Here is a 19481-nt window from a genome sequence, read left to right as displayed (position 1 = left end):
AAATTGAAATTGAAATACAAAATATACTTGGGTGACTGTCAATATACTTGTGTGTATAAAATCAAGATGCCCTAAAAAGCACTTTATACGCGCATCTTGGCACCTGAATCGAAGTCGAGTGTCTAGGAGATTTCCCTAATCTGCATACCTGCAACAGTATCCGCTATGTCTATAAGTGTGTAAAGGCTCAGTTACAAGTAAAATTTCACAAACAAAATTACAAAATTATCTCTTTAACTGTTTTACCTGTATCATCAGCTTTACAGTTACTAGGGATGCAGCCTACACATTATTTTGGCAGATTTGCGTTGCAGTTTTATGATGTAAATAACACGAGGCAGGTAAGAGGACTCATGCTGTTTTTAAATGCTACTGCTACACCTGCACCAAAATGTCACAGCACAGCGACTCGTGCTAAACAGCCAGCTGCCTCTTACTTTCAATGCAGTGCTTAATCTGATTCACGTTATGTAAACAGGTAACTGATTTTAAATGTAAATTCAGAGAGCAAATAATACTATTTACCGCATATTGCTGTACAAAAAGTACTGTGTGTTTCATGTGTTTGCTTAGCGCAGTGTGAGCTTCAGGCATATAAATAAATAAATAAATACATACATATCGGCACACAACAAATATCAACCATAAAAATCGTCCATTGGCCGATTTGGCTGTAATTAAATTGGAACTAAAATCGGATATAAAAAATCATGATTGGTGCACCTACAACAAGTTACGGTTTTGGAATTTCAGATTATAATTGATTATAACATACAACAATGTTACAATACTTAATAAAATCTTAGAATAATATTCAACAACATAATATTAACGTTAATAATAATGTATGTGCTTATTTTTGATATTTGAAAATGGTTTAATTTTTGGTTTGACTTTACTGAAATGTAGCACTTCTTGAAAATGAATGCGCTGACAGTGTAAGGCTTTGTCCATGTTTGTGCATTCTGTGGAATCAATGAATCATGATTTAACAAAACATCCAATCATGGTGAAATTTAATATTTCATAATGTACTGAATTGTCTCCTAAAGAGGAACAGAATCAGAGATTTATACTCCCGGTTTGAGTTTGTGTGTGTAAGTGTGTGTGGGCGTGTGTGTGTGTACCTGAACTTGTCGTTGAGTAGAGGATCGTCCGTTAGTCCACAGTGTGAGAAGAATTCTATGGCGTCTGAGTCTGCATGAGCCAGCAGTGCATCATAATTTCCACAAATTGACTGAGACTTCAGCAGCTATCAATCAAACGCACAATGCATTAGCCATACATTATGACCTTAATTCACTACTGCTTTAAGACTAGTCCACAAAATAAAGCAAACTGCTTCATTCTTTTTACTTTTTCTAATCACATATTATTTAATTTAATAGTCGACTCCAGCTATGGACTTTAATTAAGTCATTATGGAACCACTGCAAGGTTTTAATACATTGTATTCCTTTTTTCCTGCCTAAGATTAACATGACAACTGTAAGAACTCAAACTAACAGCAGAGGGCAGCACGAAACTGACCACATTAATGTACTGATGAACCACTGCTACTGTGCCACTAACACCCTCTCATAGCAGCAACCAGAGTAACAGCCATTATTTTATTTTACTAAAATAATACTTCATTGCTGCGCATACCTCTATTATATATCGGCCGACCCCACAGCGCCGGTAACGCTTCCTAGTGGCCAAGAGAGACAACTGTAGCACCTTCTCTCCAGTCAGTCTGGAGAGAGAGAGACATTAGTCCATTAGTCCACATCCTAATAGTTTATGGAGATAAATGTTACACTTTCAAAGCAACATCATTCTAGAGAGAGAGAGAGAGAGAGAGAGAGAGAGAGAGAGAGAGAGAGAGAGAGAGAGAGAGAGGGAGAGGGGAAGAGAGAGAAAGACAACAGAAACAGCCCTCCTGACCTGCACAGGGCCTTACTGAAATTATTTAATCCTGGAACGGATGACTAAAATCCCCAGTCTTTTAGGCCAAATCCTATTTCACCCTTTGCTCCTACCTCTTAGCCCTCAGCCCTCCAGTTTGCACATTCATGTCTAGGGGTAGGGTGTCCCGATTTGTGTTGAGATTGAGGGATATGGCGAAGTGTTAGGGCTACGTGGCCCTCCAAACGGAGCTTTTTCAGAGGCAAATGGAGTGTTAAGAGAAAAAAAGAAAAAGCGGCAAGACGGCTACACAAGTGACCAAAGAAACCCACAAATGTTAGTATTTTCGCTGTTAAAATGACAATAATCATTGTATAATCTTAGTTTAATTTTGTTTCAATGTATTATGGTCCTTTTCTTCATAACAAGCATAAAAAATCGCTAGTAGTATGCTAATGTCTCGTTAGGTAGCTAGCTAAATTACCCGTTCCACCTTAAATATTCCAGCAGTACTGACGCCTCATGCGCCAGAATGTAACTGCTGCACCATTTAAGGTGTAACAGGAAAATTCGAACGAGAATCTGGGGAATAGCTGAACTCAGCTTCACATCGCTGAAGAATCAGGGGTGGGCGATAATAAATAATTGTCCCTCTTTGAAGGCATATGATGCCCTAAATGTAACTAAAGCCCAGCAGCAAGGTTGCTGAACTTTACCCTCCTCTGCTATCACTGCAGACTGGCAGCGTTCCAAGTTAATGAAGTAATGTTCTTCTTTATTTGAGGGTCCCATTTCGTAGGGAAGATCTCAACCGCTATTCCTCATAACTCAGTTCCAAGGGGCAACGTAACACTCGAAAACAAGGGGTAGGGGTAAAAATAAGAAACGGGATTGGGCCTTAGAGCAGACAAGAATTTGACCTCAGCAACTACTGAGGCATATGTGTGAGCAGTAATCTGGGGAAGGTTTTCTGCTGCATTGTTAATGCCTAAATACAGGTCTTTCTTACTGAACAGTGTCATAAATAAGAGTCACTACTGATCATATTTATACCCTACGCATCCTGAATAACCAGCATGTCCAGCACAGAAAGTTATAGTAAAATATTTGACTTTAAAAAAAGCATTTGATTCTATTTGTCTTACTGGACTTTTTTATATGATTCTTCAATGTGGTGTAGGGGTAAAGTATATGTCGCCTACAGAGCGAGGGCTACAGCAGCACCTGGACCTGCTGGAGCAGTTCTGTCCGAACTGGGCCCTGACAGTCAATCTGGACAAAACTAGAATTGTAATCTTCCAGAAAAAACAGGTTTCAGGAAAACAGACACCTTTTCACTCTAGGAAACACCTCCCGAGAGCATTTGTTACATTATGACTACCTAGGACTGAAAATCAGTGCATCAGGAAACTTTGATCTGGGAGTGAATGCACTAAAATTGTGCCTATTGCACTGTTTGGAAGTGAGATATGGGATCCACTCAGTAAGCATGACCACACTAGATGGGATAAGCATCCCTGCATGCAGAATTCTGCAGAAATATATGAAATGTTCAACAAAAACACGAATGCAAAAATACAACGAATGCACGTAACGCAGAAGGCTGATTGATTTTACTAATTCAAAAAGCATCTTTAAAACTTTGGCCGCATCTAAAATTTAGTAATCAAAATTACATTAAATACCGAATTATCAAACACAGTAATCTATCTGGAACACTGACACAGTGAAACCAAAACTCTAAGTCTAAATTTCAGTGCTATCTGGCCCTGAGAGTATGAATTAGCAGAATATCTCTCCACCATCAGAGACGCACAGCAGAGACAGATCCTGACCAAGTACAGGCTCAGTGACCACAGTTTAGATAGAAACCGGCGCATATAAAAAATCCCGGCTGCCCAGAGAAAGAAGACTGTGTGGTCACTGTCTTTGAGACAGAGCTGCACTTCCTCCTTCACTGTGAAAAATTCAAATTTATTCCAGAAATGTCTAAAAAATGAAAAACATTCACCCAAATTATGTAATCCTAAGGGACAGTGAGTAGCACACCCCACACCCTGACCCCACTGACCCCCCCCCTCACTGTAGATAAAATGTACAATATATATTGTCTATTATTATTTCTATTATTTAATATGTGTTACCTTTCTTTTTATTATTATTTCACTATGATTATTATAATTATTGCTATTAGTTCATCAAAATATGTTCAATTTATAGTTTACATGATTTGGTAACATTAACAATGCACTGTCATGCCAATGAAGCTACTCTGAAATTGAAAGAGTAAAAGAGACATGGGGCAGAGAAAGAACAAAGGGGAAAAACACACTGTGTGAGAGACAAACAAAGATGAGAGCGAGAGATACAGAGAAGACAAAAGAAAGAGGAAAGAGAAAAAAATAGGAGAGAGAGTGTGAGACAGAAAGACACATAAAGAGGAAGAGACAGACAAGGGGAAAAAAGAGAGGTAGAGAGAGAAAAACAAACAGAAAGAGAAAGGTGAGGCAGAGAGATAATAAGTGAGAGAGATAGAGATAGGAGAGAGATAAGAGTGAGAGAGAGGTAATAAGAGAGAGAGAGAGAGAGAGAGAGAGAGAGAGATATTACTCCTTATCTCTGGCCTGTTTGTTGATGCTGCACTGCATTAGGGCTGTAAGTGCTGCTCTTCATCGTGAATAACAGGCTGTTATTTTTCTCTTCCTCATCCTCCGTATCATACGCTTCTGTTTACGGATATCGCTAACCCTCAGCTCACAGCGTTTAGCAGAAAGTCTCACTGCCAGTGATGTGTCATCTCTCCTGATTGCTCATACTCCTTAATAGCACTTCATATAGAATTTCTGTATCAATATTTGGGTTAACAGTCACTGTTTAAGTGGCTCGTTTTGCCTTCCTGCAGGAAAATCTATACAATGAATCATCCAGCAATCCACTAAACGCAGGAGGAGGGAAAACGGTACTTAATGCTCAATATGTCTGAAACAGCCGTCAGAACACTGACTCAGTCAGGGACGAGTTAGAAACGCTGGAACAAATCAGATGTAAGAAGATGCAAAAATCACGTTTGCTCCACTAATGAAAGGCTACAGTTAGCACACAACCTTTATAGTAACATTGCATTAAAAAACTAAAAAGAGACTGCAGAGGAACCGTAAATGGGGGGTGGGGGGAGGCGCCATGTGGAACCCATTCGCACAACCACAGACAGCAGAAATGGAGGGGGTGCTGGGGGGGAGGGGGAGAGGGAGAGAAATGAAGAGAGAGAGAAAGATGAAGAGAGAGAAAGATAAAAGAATGGAATGGGGAGATAGAGAGGGAGGGAAAGAGAGGAAAGGAAGGAAGAGAGTGAGAGAGGAAGAAAGATAGAAGAGAGAGAGAGAAATAAAAAGGTGGACTGGGGAGAGAGAGAGTTAGGGAAAGGAAGTAAAAATTAGCAAATGAAGAGAGATTGAGAGAGAGAAAGAGAGAAAGAAAGAGACAGCGAGAGAAAGAGAGAAAGAGAGAGAAAGAGAGAGAGAGAGAAAGATGAAGAGAGAAAAATAAAAGAGTGGAATGGGGGATAATGAGGGAGGGAGAAACAGAGGAAACGAAGGAAGAGAGTGAGAGAGGAAGAAAGATAGAATGAGAGAGAGAGAAATAAAAGAATGGACTGGGGACAGAGAGAGTTAGGGAGAGGAAGTGAGAAAGAGGAAATGAAGAGAGATTGAGGAAAAAAAAGAAAGAGCGATAGGGCTAGAGAGAGAGAGCGACACAGAGAGAGAGAGGTTTAGAGAAAAACAGAAAGAGACGAAGAAGAGGAGGTTCAGTGAGAGAGAAGAAGAGAGAGAAAGAGAGGTTTAGAGAGAAGAAGAAGAGAAGGAGGTTCAACGAGAGAGAAGAAGGGAGAGGGAGGTTTAGCAAGAGAGAAGAGAGAGAGAGGTTTAGAGAGAAAAAAGAAGGGAGAGGGAGGTTCAGTGAGAGAGAAGAAGAGAGCGAGGTTCAACGAGAGAGAAGAAGGGAGAGGGAGGTTTAGCGAGAGAGAGAAGAAGAGAGAGAGAGGTTCAGAGAGAGAAGAAGAGAGAGGGAGGTTTAGAGAGAGAGAGAGAGAGGAAGCAGCAGTCTCTCATTGCCGGCTGTAATAACACATTAGCAGCAGTGAGTGCAGGGCAGGGCTCTGGCCTCTTTACTGGAAATAGCGTCCGGGTGGAGCCCAGGCTCCAGTGGGCACGCATAATGACAAGCAGTGCTTCAGTCTGAAGATATAAATAAAAGCTCTTTTTAGAAAAGCTGGAAGAAATTCCCTCAGAAGGCCCTGAAGGGGGTTCAGGACTGTACACACACACACACACACACACCCATGTACAGTGAGGAATCTGTTCTCCCAACTCAGCAAACACTCCACTCAGGAGTCAGCAGAACAGTGGCAGAGTTTTGGATCTCTGTTTGTACTGAATATAATGAATATATCTGATATAGATTCAATGTACTTAACATGAATGTGATGAGCATAAATAGTATTTATTTATTAATTATTTATTTTGTTTTTATGCTTTTAGCACTTATTTGGTTGTTGTGAAGAATATCATTTGGAACCATTCCAACAGAAAAATAACTGCCTATTAAAGGGAAATCCCTCTGATTTCTCATCATTTCTAGAAAACTCAGTGGTTGAGATGTAAAGAAAGTAATTCAGAGTGGTCTGATGTAAAGTGGCTCACTGTGTAGAAAATCTTTCATTTTTTTTTATATTGAATGATAATGGTGGCAAAACAGTGATGAATTTGAAAAAAACAAATACTACTTTGCCTTATAATGGACCATGGCTTTGTTTATAAAAAATACATTTCAGGCCAAAATCTTCTCAAATCTGTTGTCAAACAGTGTCTCAGTCATCAGGCAGTGTATTCACAGCCATTTCATGTAATAACTTTCTGTGAGGGAGCTTTTAGAGGTGGACGTCTGGTTCCTATCACCAACACTGTCTGAGCATTTCACACTAAACCACTTTGAATGACTCTGTTTACATGTTAATGATTTAAGTATGCGAATAGTTTGAAAAATGGTGGAATTCCCCTTTAAGAAGTGGTTTCTTAGGAGAATTTTTAAAAGCACAGTCACTTTTTTCAAGAATAAGCAGCTATAAATCATATTCAGAATGGATTTTCCCCACTACATTGACTCCTGCACTTTCTACATGAACCACTTAAGCAGTTAAAACCCCACTCCATACGAACTGTTCCTAACTGCCTTCCAATCTGAAATGAAGGAAACCGAAACAACGCTTTTAGAGAACAGACCATGCTGCAGTGCATCTTAAATCAGTTTTGCTGGTGTCCAGTTCCTCTCCCCAGCAGAGTCACATGCAGTCCAGCTTGCTGCTATTTCATTGCATTCAATCACAATCAATGACTGAAGAAATAGTTGGTATTAGTGGACATACAGTGGACTGGTTGGTTAAAACAACAACACAAGACAGAGGTAACACCATGAAACAGCTGAAAAGTCTGTACTCATCCAGGCCACCAGATTTCAGATTTTATGTTTTCTTATTTGGGATTTGTAAGAACAGAATCTACACACACTAAAGAGCACAAAGGGCACAACTCTGTGCTTTAAAAAATGTCTTTCTCGAGAGCAAATTAAGAAAAAACTTAGGAAGATATTGGTGAATGAGTTAACAACAGTTAGTGCTTTCTTAATGTGGCCAAGTACCATTTTTTGGTCAAAATACAAAATCAGCAATTGGCCAATTTATTTATTTTATTTTGACAGCTGTGTTGCAGTTTTGCAAATGCTGCTGCTACACCTGTGCCAAAGTTTCGTAGCATAACATACACAACTATACACGACTCATTGTGCTAAACAATCAGTCGATAGCACTTTATTTGGTTCATGCTGTTTATGTAGGCAACTGAATAAAAACAAAAAATCAAAAGCTAGTTCGCCATTGAGAAGCAAATGATGTTGTTTATATTGTATGTTTGGGTAATAATAAGCACTGGAAATGTGCTATCGTGTGTTCATTTACCCCACACATTGTGAGTAGATTGAAAATAAAAAGGTTAATAGAAAAAAAAATAATAATAAAAATTCAACTTTTGGCCGCAATGTGCCTATAAAGAAATCAGAATTGAAATTGTCTGTAAAAATTCAACTGGAATTTCAGATTATAATTGATTATAATCATATTCAACAATATTCTAATAATATGTGATAAACTATGTGCTTTTTTAATTATTTTTAATTTGGTGTAATTGATGTATTCATGATGTAAAGAAACCAAAATCAGCCATAAAAGTTCATGAATGGTGCATCCCTAATGAGTTTAGATTGTAGACAGTGCATATCAAATTAATAGATAGCTGAGATCTAACGACACCCTGACAAAACCAAAGTTTTATTTATTGGTCCACAATTTCAATGTTCTTTGACTACTCTCAGTGTAGATTATGTGACTATTAAACTTCACATCAGCAGTTCATAACTCAGGTATTCTTGATTCAGTATCTTCATTTAAACCATACATCAGGGTTCTGGTCAAAGCTGCTTTTTCCAGCCCTATAAACTCTGGTCTACGCTTTCACATTGTCCTGTCTAGACTTCTGCGCCTTTCTTTTCATTGGTATTCCTGACAAAACCGTCCACTCTCTTCAGTACGTTCACAATTCAGCTGCCAGAATTCACTCTCGTTTTAAAAATCAGTTCATCTCACCCCAGTGCTATTTCAATTATACTGGCTGCCTGTGCACTACGCATTTTAAAACTCCTGCTAAGGTTTAAACTCCTGTTAAGGTACAAATCTCTACACATTCCATCACTTAATTAGCTGCACTCCTGCCCCCCCACTAGCCTGTACCTTTATTTCTTCTTACGCTTGACTTCTGTCTGTCCTGAAATTCATCTTGGGCTTTAAAGCTCAGCTTAAATCCTACCTCTTTTCTCAATACTTTCATTCTCATCCTCACTCCAGTTAAATCAGTCTCTCTCTTTCTCTCTGCAGTTGTCATTGATGTTTTTATTCTTTTGTAATATTGATTATGTAATTCTAATGCTTACATGATGCTTAATTATGATGATAACATGACTTTGGGTTCAACATATTTTTACAATATAATAATGAGTGCTCTCAAACAATTAATTAACTGTGATTAAACGTTATTTTCTGTAGTTAATCACAGTTATTTGCACTTGTCTTACTCGCTCATATTTGAGCTTAAAGAAAAACTGCTTCCATTTATAAAGCACTGCAATTAGCTATTTGAGTGGACAAAATAATGATCATAATGTGTTTATTACTTTCAGTAATTCAATATTATTTTCATCACGTCAATGCAGAATCAAACATCAAAATCATGATGTCCATCATAGAGTGTTGCCAATTTTCATCACTGACATCCAGTGAGAGCGACAGTATCTGCAAGTTCCAACCAATGAGTGTACATATACAGTCACTGAGTGTATATATATGTACTCATTGACTGCATATGTACAGTCAATGAGTATATATATATATATATATATATATATATATATATATATATATATATATATATATATATATATTTATCTCATATATAGCATATATACAGTCAATACATGTATATATCATATATACAGTTAATGAGAGTGTGTATTATATTTAGCATATATACAGTTAATCGTCCAACTCCTCTGTAATCATAGCCTCTCTCTTATTCATACGGCTCATGAATTCTTGTTACAGTGGAGGATCTCGAGGGGAACTGAAGCTTCACCAACTGCTGCTTTTGTTAGTTTGCTGCTCATTGATTTATCCAGAGTTCTCCAGCAAATGCTGTCCAGTGTAGTCTGCTGAAGGTGCTGAAAGTATTGCTTTAAAAGTAATTTAAAAGCTGTATTTTAATGAGAGAGCTACAACTACTGATTTTATCCTAGCAACACACAGTGCACTATAGCTGGGCTTCAGCCTGCACTAATAAAGATGGTCTGAAGGGTCAAACTAGGAAAATGTGTTATTGACATGTTAACTTTGACAGTACTTACCATTATAACACACCAACTATTATTCCTGCAGTGTTCATCACATTAATAGGATTATCTATCTATCTGTCTACCTACGTAAATACCTACCTACCTACCTACCTACCTATCTATCTATGTATCTATTTATTCAACACTAGAATTGAAAAAGTGAATTACCTCAGAGCTGGTAACGAGGACAGACCAAACTGATCAAACCTATGGCCCTTCAGGACCTGGTACAACAGTAGTAGGAGCCAGAATAGAGCAAAAATCTGGACTGACTCACATTCCTGAAGGAAAGTCCCAGTGTGTTATAGATCCAGGCCCAATACACAGTGCAAGTGTTCTAGATCTGGGCCCAATACACAGTGCATGTTTTTTCCCCCTATCTCAGCTCCAAACACACTTAAACCAAAGCATTAGAAACACTTGTTTTTTCTTAAATTTATTCTTGAGAAAGGGCCTAAGAAAAAGTCTACGTCAGATTCATGACGTGCTGTTAAAACGCAGAACTGTTCACACCTTTATGCTCTTGAGTGTGTGTAGATTCTGTTTTAACCTAAGAACAAATCTTACATAAGAAAACATTGGTGAATGTCAGAATATTCAAGAAAGTGTTAAGAGAGTGTTTTAAGAAGAAATTTCTTAAAAACGGTTGGTGAATGAGGCCCACTGAATATCTGGAGGAGCTGCACTGGAAGCTGTTAAAGGAAAAAAAAAGGTGTACGGTCTGAGGACTAGGATGGAAGCTGTAGCTGACTCACAGTGTTTTGTGCTCGTAGGCTGCGGCGGCCACGAGGAGACACTCCACGCCCACTGCAGACAAAGGGATCTCTCCATCCTCTCCTGCTTCCTCTCTCATCTCTCTCCTCTTCCTCGCTGCAGCCAGAAACTCCTGAACGCCTGCGCAGAAGTGCTTCCAGGACCACCTGTGAACAGCAAATACATACAGTGCACATTCGCACACCCACATCCACACCCACACCTGAGGACTGCACAATGTGGTCAAACATATAATATTGTGATTATATTACTAGATATTTTTATTGTGACTTGCCATGTAATATATTAAAAGGCACTGACGGGTCCTTGATAAGGCTGACCTACACGATTTTGATGACATTCATACTTGTTGGAACATGTTGAGGTCCTCATCTCACAGAAACTTATCTGGAACATCTGAGGTTGATCAAGATGCTCAATGCATAAAAAAAAAACACATTATTAAAGAGCTCTTCTGCATACTGTAGCCTTCTGCAGTATCAGTATTGCAAAAGCCAACGATAAGCAAAATATATTTTTGCCCTTTCGGCAAAAATATCATGTTGAATTCACATAACTTTTTACGCAACATATTGAACTGTTTAGAAAAGGTGACGCAAAATCTTTCCAAAATTTTTTACGTATGTTTATGAGTAATCAGTGGTTCAAGTCCAAGACTATTCCTTAAGCTATATAGCCTATGTGTTCAGGCCTAACATAATTAGGCCAAACTGTGACCTATATTGTGGCCTAATTTACTCCCATTATAAATAAATACTCTTAGGTAACCATTACTCTGGGTGAGTCAACTCAACATGGTACTGGAGCTGCACAACATGTCATTAATTAATCGTTACAGCAATGCTGACCTTTCCTCTACCGATAACACAGGGAACAACAGTATGCAAATGAGCCTCTAACCAGTCACTAGGTGCTCTATTCGATGTTCCAGCTGAGGCTTTTGGGGTATTTTGATGAATCATAGCCTCCTCACTGAAGGATCTGCTGTTTTATATTTTTTTTATGTGGAATATTATGTTCAGTGTTATGTGTATGTATGTGATCTGTGTATGGTTTATGTGAACTGAGGACAATGGGAGGACACTGTGAACAGTTACTCCTGATTGTCTATGTAAGGGTTACAAACAGCTGTTGTTTCTGTACCTAATTTGGCCAATGTGCCTGAGCCAGCCTATATAAACACAGTCATTTTCAATGTCCAATGGGTCTGACCTCCTGGTCCTAGTTCTAAACAAAGAGGGGTCTATAAAATCTACATCGTGATCCGGCAAACAAAAAAGTTGTTTAAAATAAAGCAGGCTAACCTTTAAACATGTCCCATCAAGGGTTCATTAGTGTACCCTTAATACACTGCAAGGCAAATCACCATTTACAATATGTAAATATTGAAACACAGTTAGGGAGCATAATTGTGTCCTTTTCTATTGTTATTTTTTCTAAGTTGCATTAACTTTCTAGATATTGTCTTGATTCCATTATTTTTATGTTATACTTAACAATTAAAACTTATTTAAGGTATACAATTGGACCTTAGGACTAATAACCAATTTTAAGAGTAAATTTAAATTATTTCCACTTAGGCTGACCAAAATTTACCTAGAGCCCACCCTTTTTTCTAACAGGGTAAAATATGTACACAGCCATGATGTATATACTCTAAACAATATGATTTTCTTGGACTTTTACATTTGTAAATTGTCTAAGGAGTTTATTTTGTCCAAAAATGAGCTCATAATAAAAGAAATACTGTTGTAACAAATAATTTTATAAATGACAAGCGATTCAACATTTAAAATCGAGTTTCTACACCCCTACAACTGACCGTAACTGATTCTAACCCTGTAACAGGCTCACAGTATTTGATAGTAATATACTTTTTCTTCTGTAAGGCTGCCAGGAAGTTGTCAGTAGTCCTATGGGGGTCCGTGTGCATGTCTATGCATGTGCATGAGGATGGTTTATAGGTGTGCAAATGCTGGGCTGACAGGGCGGAAGTGTTTTGCTGGAGGTGGATCTGGGCAAAGCCCCCTGTAATCTCATTATGTTTAATAGAGTAGCCAGCGCCACAGCTTTATGCCGACTCATCACTCATTCGCCTTCATTAATATCCAATCAAAGCCTGTAGTGAACGTTCTGACCCCAGACACGAGCTGAGAAAAGGCTGTCAACAACACACACTCGCACACATACAAGCAAACACATTTGCACCTTTTGATCTATATTCAATTATATCACACCCTGTATGTGAGACATAAACAGACATTACTCTCCACCATTAATCATATCGCACACTACTAGAGCTGTTGCCACACTTCTTTTCAGGTTCGATACAATTTTGGATTCTATATTTGATGCGTTAAAAATGTATTGATTCTCTAAGTGAGAGATGCACTAATCGTCATGGTCTGCCTTTACGTATCTCTAGATATGTAGTGTTGCTGTAGTTTTTAATCACCTCAGTGTCCCAGCTGGACTGAGAACAGTCCACCATTCAATATATTCCATATATATCCATTCAATATATATCCAGCCAACAGCGTTCTGCGGGCAGCGCCCTGTGAGCACTGATGAAAGACTAGAGGATGACCAACACAAACTGTGAAGCAACAGATAAGGTACTGTCTCCGTCTGTACATCTACAGTGGACCAACAGGGTAAGAGTATCTAATAGAGTGGACAGTGAGTGGACACAGTGTTTAAACTGCAGTACTGAGAATGATCCACCAACCAAATAATATTTGCTCTGTGGGGGTCATGTGGGGGTCCTGACCATTGAAGAACAGGGTAACAAAGTATGCAGAGAAACAGATGGACTACAGTCTGTAACTGTAGAACTATAAAGTGCTCCTATATGGTCAGTGGAGCTGATAAAATGGACAATGCATGTAGATAAAAGGAGGTGTTCCTAATAAAGTGCTCAGTGAGTGTATGTATGTGGTTTATTGACTAGGTGAAGTAGAATACAATTCTGCAGTATGTACCTCACTAAAATTTGATCCTGGTTATCGCCCTGACTGTAATCATTGCACACTACGTATCCCAGAGAACAGGCAGCTAACAAAAATATGTCAAATAGGATTCCCCGATTTCAAACAAAACAGTCTAATACGCAGCCTATTACAAATACTATTATAAATGTACATATGGAACCACACTTTAGCTTTACATTGATTCCTGCACTCTCTTAATACATGAAGCACTTAAGCACTTAATACGCTTATCCCTGACTTCCTTTCAGACAGAACTTTAGAGTGTTTTTTCTACGCCATACTTGGGAAGTGACTGGGCTTAATTGATCAGGTTCTGACTGAGTCCAATTTTTTGCTCTGCATTCAGCCTGACTGGCATGATGCCTTCCTGATGACTCCGGTATAATATCTTATTATTCGTCTAACAAATAGCCTTGGCCTGCTCTGGTCACAAAAGGCCCATCATTTATTCATGGTGTTACTGGTTATGCTCATCATCTCAATCTGACAAATAATACTCCCCCACTAAAATGTCAATAATGCTCCCTTTGGGGCCTGCATTCAAATATGACTCTCACTTCAGTCACTAAGTGGACCCTCCTCTCTTCTCCTACCTCTGTGTTTCCATCCATTTTTCTCTCCCCATGCTCACCGTACCTCTCTATTAGTTGTTTAATTTGTGTTAGCGGCAAAGGCCTTTTCTAAGTAATATTCAAAACAATATTTCTGATTCATCATAAATCTGATTCATCCTTTAATTTTTGGAACCTACTTAAATAGATTTACATGCTTCAATGTTCCAAAAACAAATTTTTCTCATACTGTACATCTCTCTGTTAGAGTTTCTGTGTCTTTAAACTTTCCAGTGTGCTCTGTTCTGATTGTTCAACCACCAGAACATGTGAAAGTGGTAGCAGCATCCTGCTACAAGTTCCACCCCTACACATGGCCAATAAGGATTTTGTTACGACATCGCATCATCTTGTAACTTTTTTTTTGTGTACTTTGAGCTTTGTAACTTTGCGGACCATTTGCACAAAAAGCTACATAACACACGAAAAAAAAGGGAAAAAACAGTAAAGCATAATACAGGAGTGTCAAACTCAACCACTAAAAGGGCCATATTTAAAAATCTCAACAAATCCATGGGCCAGTTGTGGTTTTATTTAGTTTTTACTTTTTGCCATGAACCCCACTGGCCATTGTTTATTCAAAATATGCCAAAAAAGGGCAAAAACAGACACTGAATACTTGAATGATTAAAAAATATTTTTAAATAAAAACAAATTGTTTCATATGAAACAATAGACTACATTAGATGCAGATACTGTTAAACCTCTTTAAATGTCTCCAATGTACAGCAGGCTTTTTAAAATTGCCCATTCACTTGAATTAGACACCTCCTTTCTGTTGTGTTTTGTTTTTGTGGTGCAGTCCCATGGATGGTTGTTGGGGAGGGGGTTGGTGCACATAAGTGCTGTTAATATACAGGCTTTCACTGATGCTAGCGCTACATTAGTGTTGGTGTCATACAACAATACTGATTTTAGCTTTAGTCATATTACTAAATAATAAAACTTAATTATCTTGCTGAAGGCTTCTGATTGTACTGAAAGACCAGTTCAACCACAATACATGTGCAAAATATACAGACAGTCCTCATTAGTGAATCCAGCTGCTATAAGGTACACCCATTGCTGACACAGCTGTTCAGTCGCACACAGCTTGTATAATCTCCATAGAAAAGCACAGATCAATAGAATGGGACACTCTGGAGCAGCTGCACACGTGCCTAAGGTAATCACTCAATGCCAAGCGTGGGCTAGAGGGGTATAAATGCAGTGGAACTGTGTTCTCTGAAATGATGGAGCGCCATCCAATACTTTGAGATGAGTTAGTAGTGATTAGGAAAAACTGCTTTACTGTTTTACATCAAACTCCATAGTGTGTATAACCTCATACGCTCACAATCCTTTTGACAAAGAATTGTAGGAAATTGCATGCATATGAAACAAGGATGGGCATTTAAGCTTTTGCTATTCATATATATGCATTTTTAAACAAATGGTATTTAAATATTCTAACAAAAACAGATTTTACATTATTATGAATTATGCTAGAAAAAAATAAAACATTGCATGTTTTATATTTGTTAAATATATGCAGCTAACATAAGAGGCAATCTGTAAAAGGTGATTTAGTGTGGTTTAGCTGTGTGAGATACCACAAATTTATCTTTTTTTGGTTGGATTTATTTCAAATACAGTCCGGCTCAGATCTGTCATTTATCCAAATTACAAATGCTTAGTTCAAATACTCGATTAAGTAAAAGAATGTTAAGTTTGGATATCCACTTATTCACATATAGCCACACCTTTGTGACCTGACACGGAGCGTAAGAGATTCAAAATTAAATTTCATCTGGGTCCTGCAGGGGGTGCCCTCCCGTCAACAAAAAAGCAGCAATTAGACTGAGAATTGATAGGAAACAGCTCTGAAATGCGATTTAGCAATGCAGCTCTAACCTGTGATCAGTTTCCTCAGACCCACAGCTCTCCTCCGAGCTGTCCTCAGATTCACTGTAGAGTTCAGAAAGCTGGTACGAATCACTCTGATGATCATTCGATGCTTCGGGCAGCTTAGGACTCACCAGCTCCCCCTGGCTGCCAGGATAAGATCTAACCCTATACTCCTCAATCACATCTGAAAACATTACAAAGAGAGAGAGATTAAAGCACTACAGGAGCTGGATAAGGTTCCCTATAGGAAGCTGTCTAATGTTATGCATGGAATTTGATTGGCTACTTGGTTTGGGATAAAGCATCTGTATAATTCCCGCAATAACAATAACAACACTGCACGGCAGTGAATATTAGCAGGTTTTATTATTCCATCAGTGTGAGGGGGATTTGAACAAGACTACTATTACTGAGGGAATACCATGTTCAGCCAATTACAGAAGGCCATTTACTCCACTGTCAGACTGTCACACTGCAGATTCGTACTGGATTAACATCGCTCCACAATTATTACTGTCAGACTGTAAAACTTGACTAAGCCTGTGTGCAGATCTGCAGAGACTTTAGGGACACAAGGAGCTAATACTGTATCTCGTAAACTTAGCTGTATGTGAAAAAAAAAATTAACTGTGTTTTTATTTTCTATTCATGATAATATTAAATATTTTACTGCTGGATATTTGAATACTAGTACTTTAAAATGTGTTTTTAAAATAGATGTCCTTAGTAGTTTGGAGATTGTATGTATGGACACACACCTGCATGGTCTCGTAGTAGAATAATGGTGTTTGATCTTGGACTGTGCACTGTCTCATGGATGTCCTGAGACCCAACATCAGGCAGCGTTGAATCCAACAGCGCCACCACAGCCATCAAAACATCCTGATTTTTCACCTACAAAACACCAGATATCAGTGGGCATTTACATGCATACATTCTGTTTATAATATAATCCCTAAGCACACCCACTTAAATAAACACTCAAGCAAACTGTGTATAATACATTTGTGGACACAGCAAACACATAGAATAATTTTCCCACAACCAACACAGAAATGACAGAAAATGTATTTGTCTATGGGAAGGAAGAACACAGGTAAACACTCTTTGTGTGTGTGTCTGTAAGTGTGTGGGTACATATGTGTGTGTGTGTGCTTATGTGTCCAGGGTGTTTATCTCTGACCTCACAAAGATCAGATTATGAATTTTCTGGAAATTATTCATTATGTCATGATATCTCAGATTTCACCTCTATTTGCTCAAAAAAAATGTCTGAGGCCACCTTTCACTTATTAAACTTCCCAAAAAAAAACAAGTATTAAGTACAAGAATTTAGATTTTTCAGGAGGCATTTGTGAGAGATAAGATAAAAGATAATCCACTTGCATAAGGAAGAAGAAAGTCAAAGTAAAGTAAGTAACAAAAATTCCAAAACTGGAGTTGCAAAAATTATTAAACGCTACAGAGAAAATGTGACTCCTAACAACCACCTGGAAGACCTGGTAGACACCAAAACTGTCCCCAGCAGATAAACAGCACTTAAAGCTTTCATCTTTGAGAGAGAGGAGAAAATCAAGCTGCTTCAGATCTGAAAACATCCACAGGTGTTTCTGTCCATCCTTCCACTGTGAGAAGACGACTCAGCGCTGTGGGTCTGAAAGGATGTGTAGCTGTCAAGAAGAACCTCACTGAGAAAAGGAGACGGACACAGCAAACAAACAAGCTGGACAATGGACTGACCACCCCAGAGTCCAGACCTCAACACCACTGAATGTATTTGATTCCTTCAGAAAATGATCAACCAGCTTCTAAGACTGAACTTTGGAGGTCTGGAAAAATATCCCACAGATCTGTGAAAGATGTAATAAAGGTAAAGAGTGAACACGCTAACTATTAAAAAAAAGTTATTATATATAGCAGATGAGACGTCTGTGCTTCTAATTTTCTGTTAAATATATGCTCTCTGCTTCCTGACACTGAAAAATGAATAACTTAATCGCTGTTTTGACTGGAAATTAAATAACTGAAAGGTGGTCTTTTTGTATTGTACTGTACTGTGTTTCACAAGCTCTTATTAAACTCTGTGATGGGGCTGGTATAGAACAGGTCTGGTGTGATCCAGCAGCAGCAGGACAGGCGGAGGATCAGCCTGCTTACACAGCACCGTTTGGCAGCCACTGAAAAATCCAATCAATTAAGAGGGAGAGATCCAGGGCAATATGAGACAAGCGCCAGGCTGAAATATGACCTATATTCATAATCACACGGGCTGTGGGATCATATTTCTGATTCTGAATACCTGTGTGTGCGTGTATGCTTGAGAGTTAGGGGACCAGTGGCAGCGATAATGTGAAGTAAGACTGGAAAAATATCCCCAGACAAAATACATTGGTGGAGATATGATGTATATGTTACTCTGAAGTCATGATTTAAAGTAAAAGGGCTGCAGAAACAGATAATGAAAGAGTGGAGTATGAGGGAGAGAGGATAAAAAGAGAGAAAGCAATGGAAAACTACAGAATAAGTGTTCAGATTTTGCCTTGAAATGCCACCTTAATATTCCTATCATAAATCAGACTGTGCTGTTCGTATAATACCATGTGTACGTGGGTGTATGTAGGCTTTCTGCATTTCCTGCTTGAATACAAACACTGCTGCATATGCACAGGACTAAGCTGAGTTAGCAACTAGCAACATCATTAAAAACATTCTTTTCGAAGCTTCACGAAGACGATTATACTGTTGTATGCAAAAGTTTGAAAATTACCAGTCAAATTACGTTTTGTGCATAGGAGTTAACACAATCCTCTATAGGAAACTTAAATATGAACATTTCTGCTCATTTTAATGCATTATTTCCATTTATTTGCTGAGTTTAACACGTTAAAAAAACAAAATACATAAAATGTTCCATAACATTTGCACAGGCCACATTTTATGTTTTATTTTATCCAATAAGTCAAATTAATTTATAGAAATTTGGCATTAAAACGTGCAGAGGTTTGTTCTCTGTAGAGGATGTGTTCACTTATTTTCACTCAGAAAATCAACAACAGATGGAATTTGACCAGGGGTGCCAAAACTTTTGCATACTGACACCCTATTACCCTTTTAACCTATATGTCCAAAGTTTTTAGACAACTGACAGCCTCTGCCCTTCTGGGAAGGGTTTAGCCTGAATGCAGGAACATTGCTATGAGGATCTGATTGACCATTAGTGAGGTCAGGTACTGTGCCATTTTATTAGTCAATGCTCTTCTATGGAGATTATACAAGCTGTGGACACTTGTGTCAGCAATGGATGCACCTTAAAGTAGCAGAACTGCCTAATTACTAGGGC

At 38.4% G+C, this 19481-nt stretch overlaps 1 protein-coding gene across 2 annotated transcripts in view; it reads right to left on the bottom strand.

The window, feature by feature from the left end:
- Positions 1-19481, bottom strand: part of si:dkeyp-50b9.1 — a 32582-nt gene that overhangs the window by 10514 nt on the left and 2587 nt on the right. For both annotated transcript variants that reach the window (XM_036567773.1, XM_036567774.1), the window contains exons 3-7: positions 16900-17035; positions 16148-16325; positions 10635-10799; positions 1648-1735; positions 1128-1252 (exon numbers count right to left, since the gene is read on the bottom strand). In XM_036567773.1, the coding sequence (XP_036423666.1) occupies positions 1128-1252; positions 1648-1735; positions 10635-10799; positions 16148-16325; positions 16900-17035 (692 nt within the window). The remainder of the gene's footprint in view (positions 1-1127; positions 1253-1647; positions 1736-10634; positions 10800-16147; positions 16326-16899; positions 17036-19481) is intronic.

Source organism: Colossoma macropomum, unplaced genomic scaffold, assembly GCF_904425465.1.
Source record: "Colossoma macropomum unplaced genomic scaffold, Colossoma_macropomum, whole genome shotgun sequence".
In the NCBI taxonomy this organism is placed as follows: domain Eukaryota; kingdom Metazoa; phylum Chordata; class Actinopteri; order Characiformes; family Serrasalmidae; genus Colossoma; species Colossoma macropomum.
Note: the sequence above shows the minus strand (reverse complement) of the source record. Positions and strands in the feature narration are given on the sequence as shown.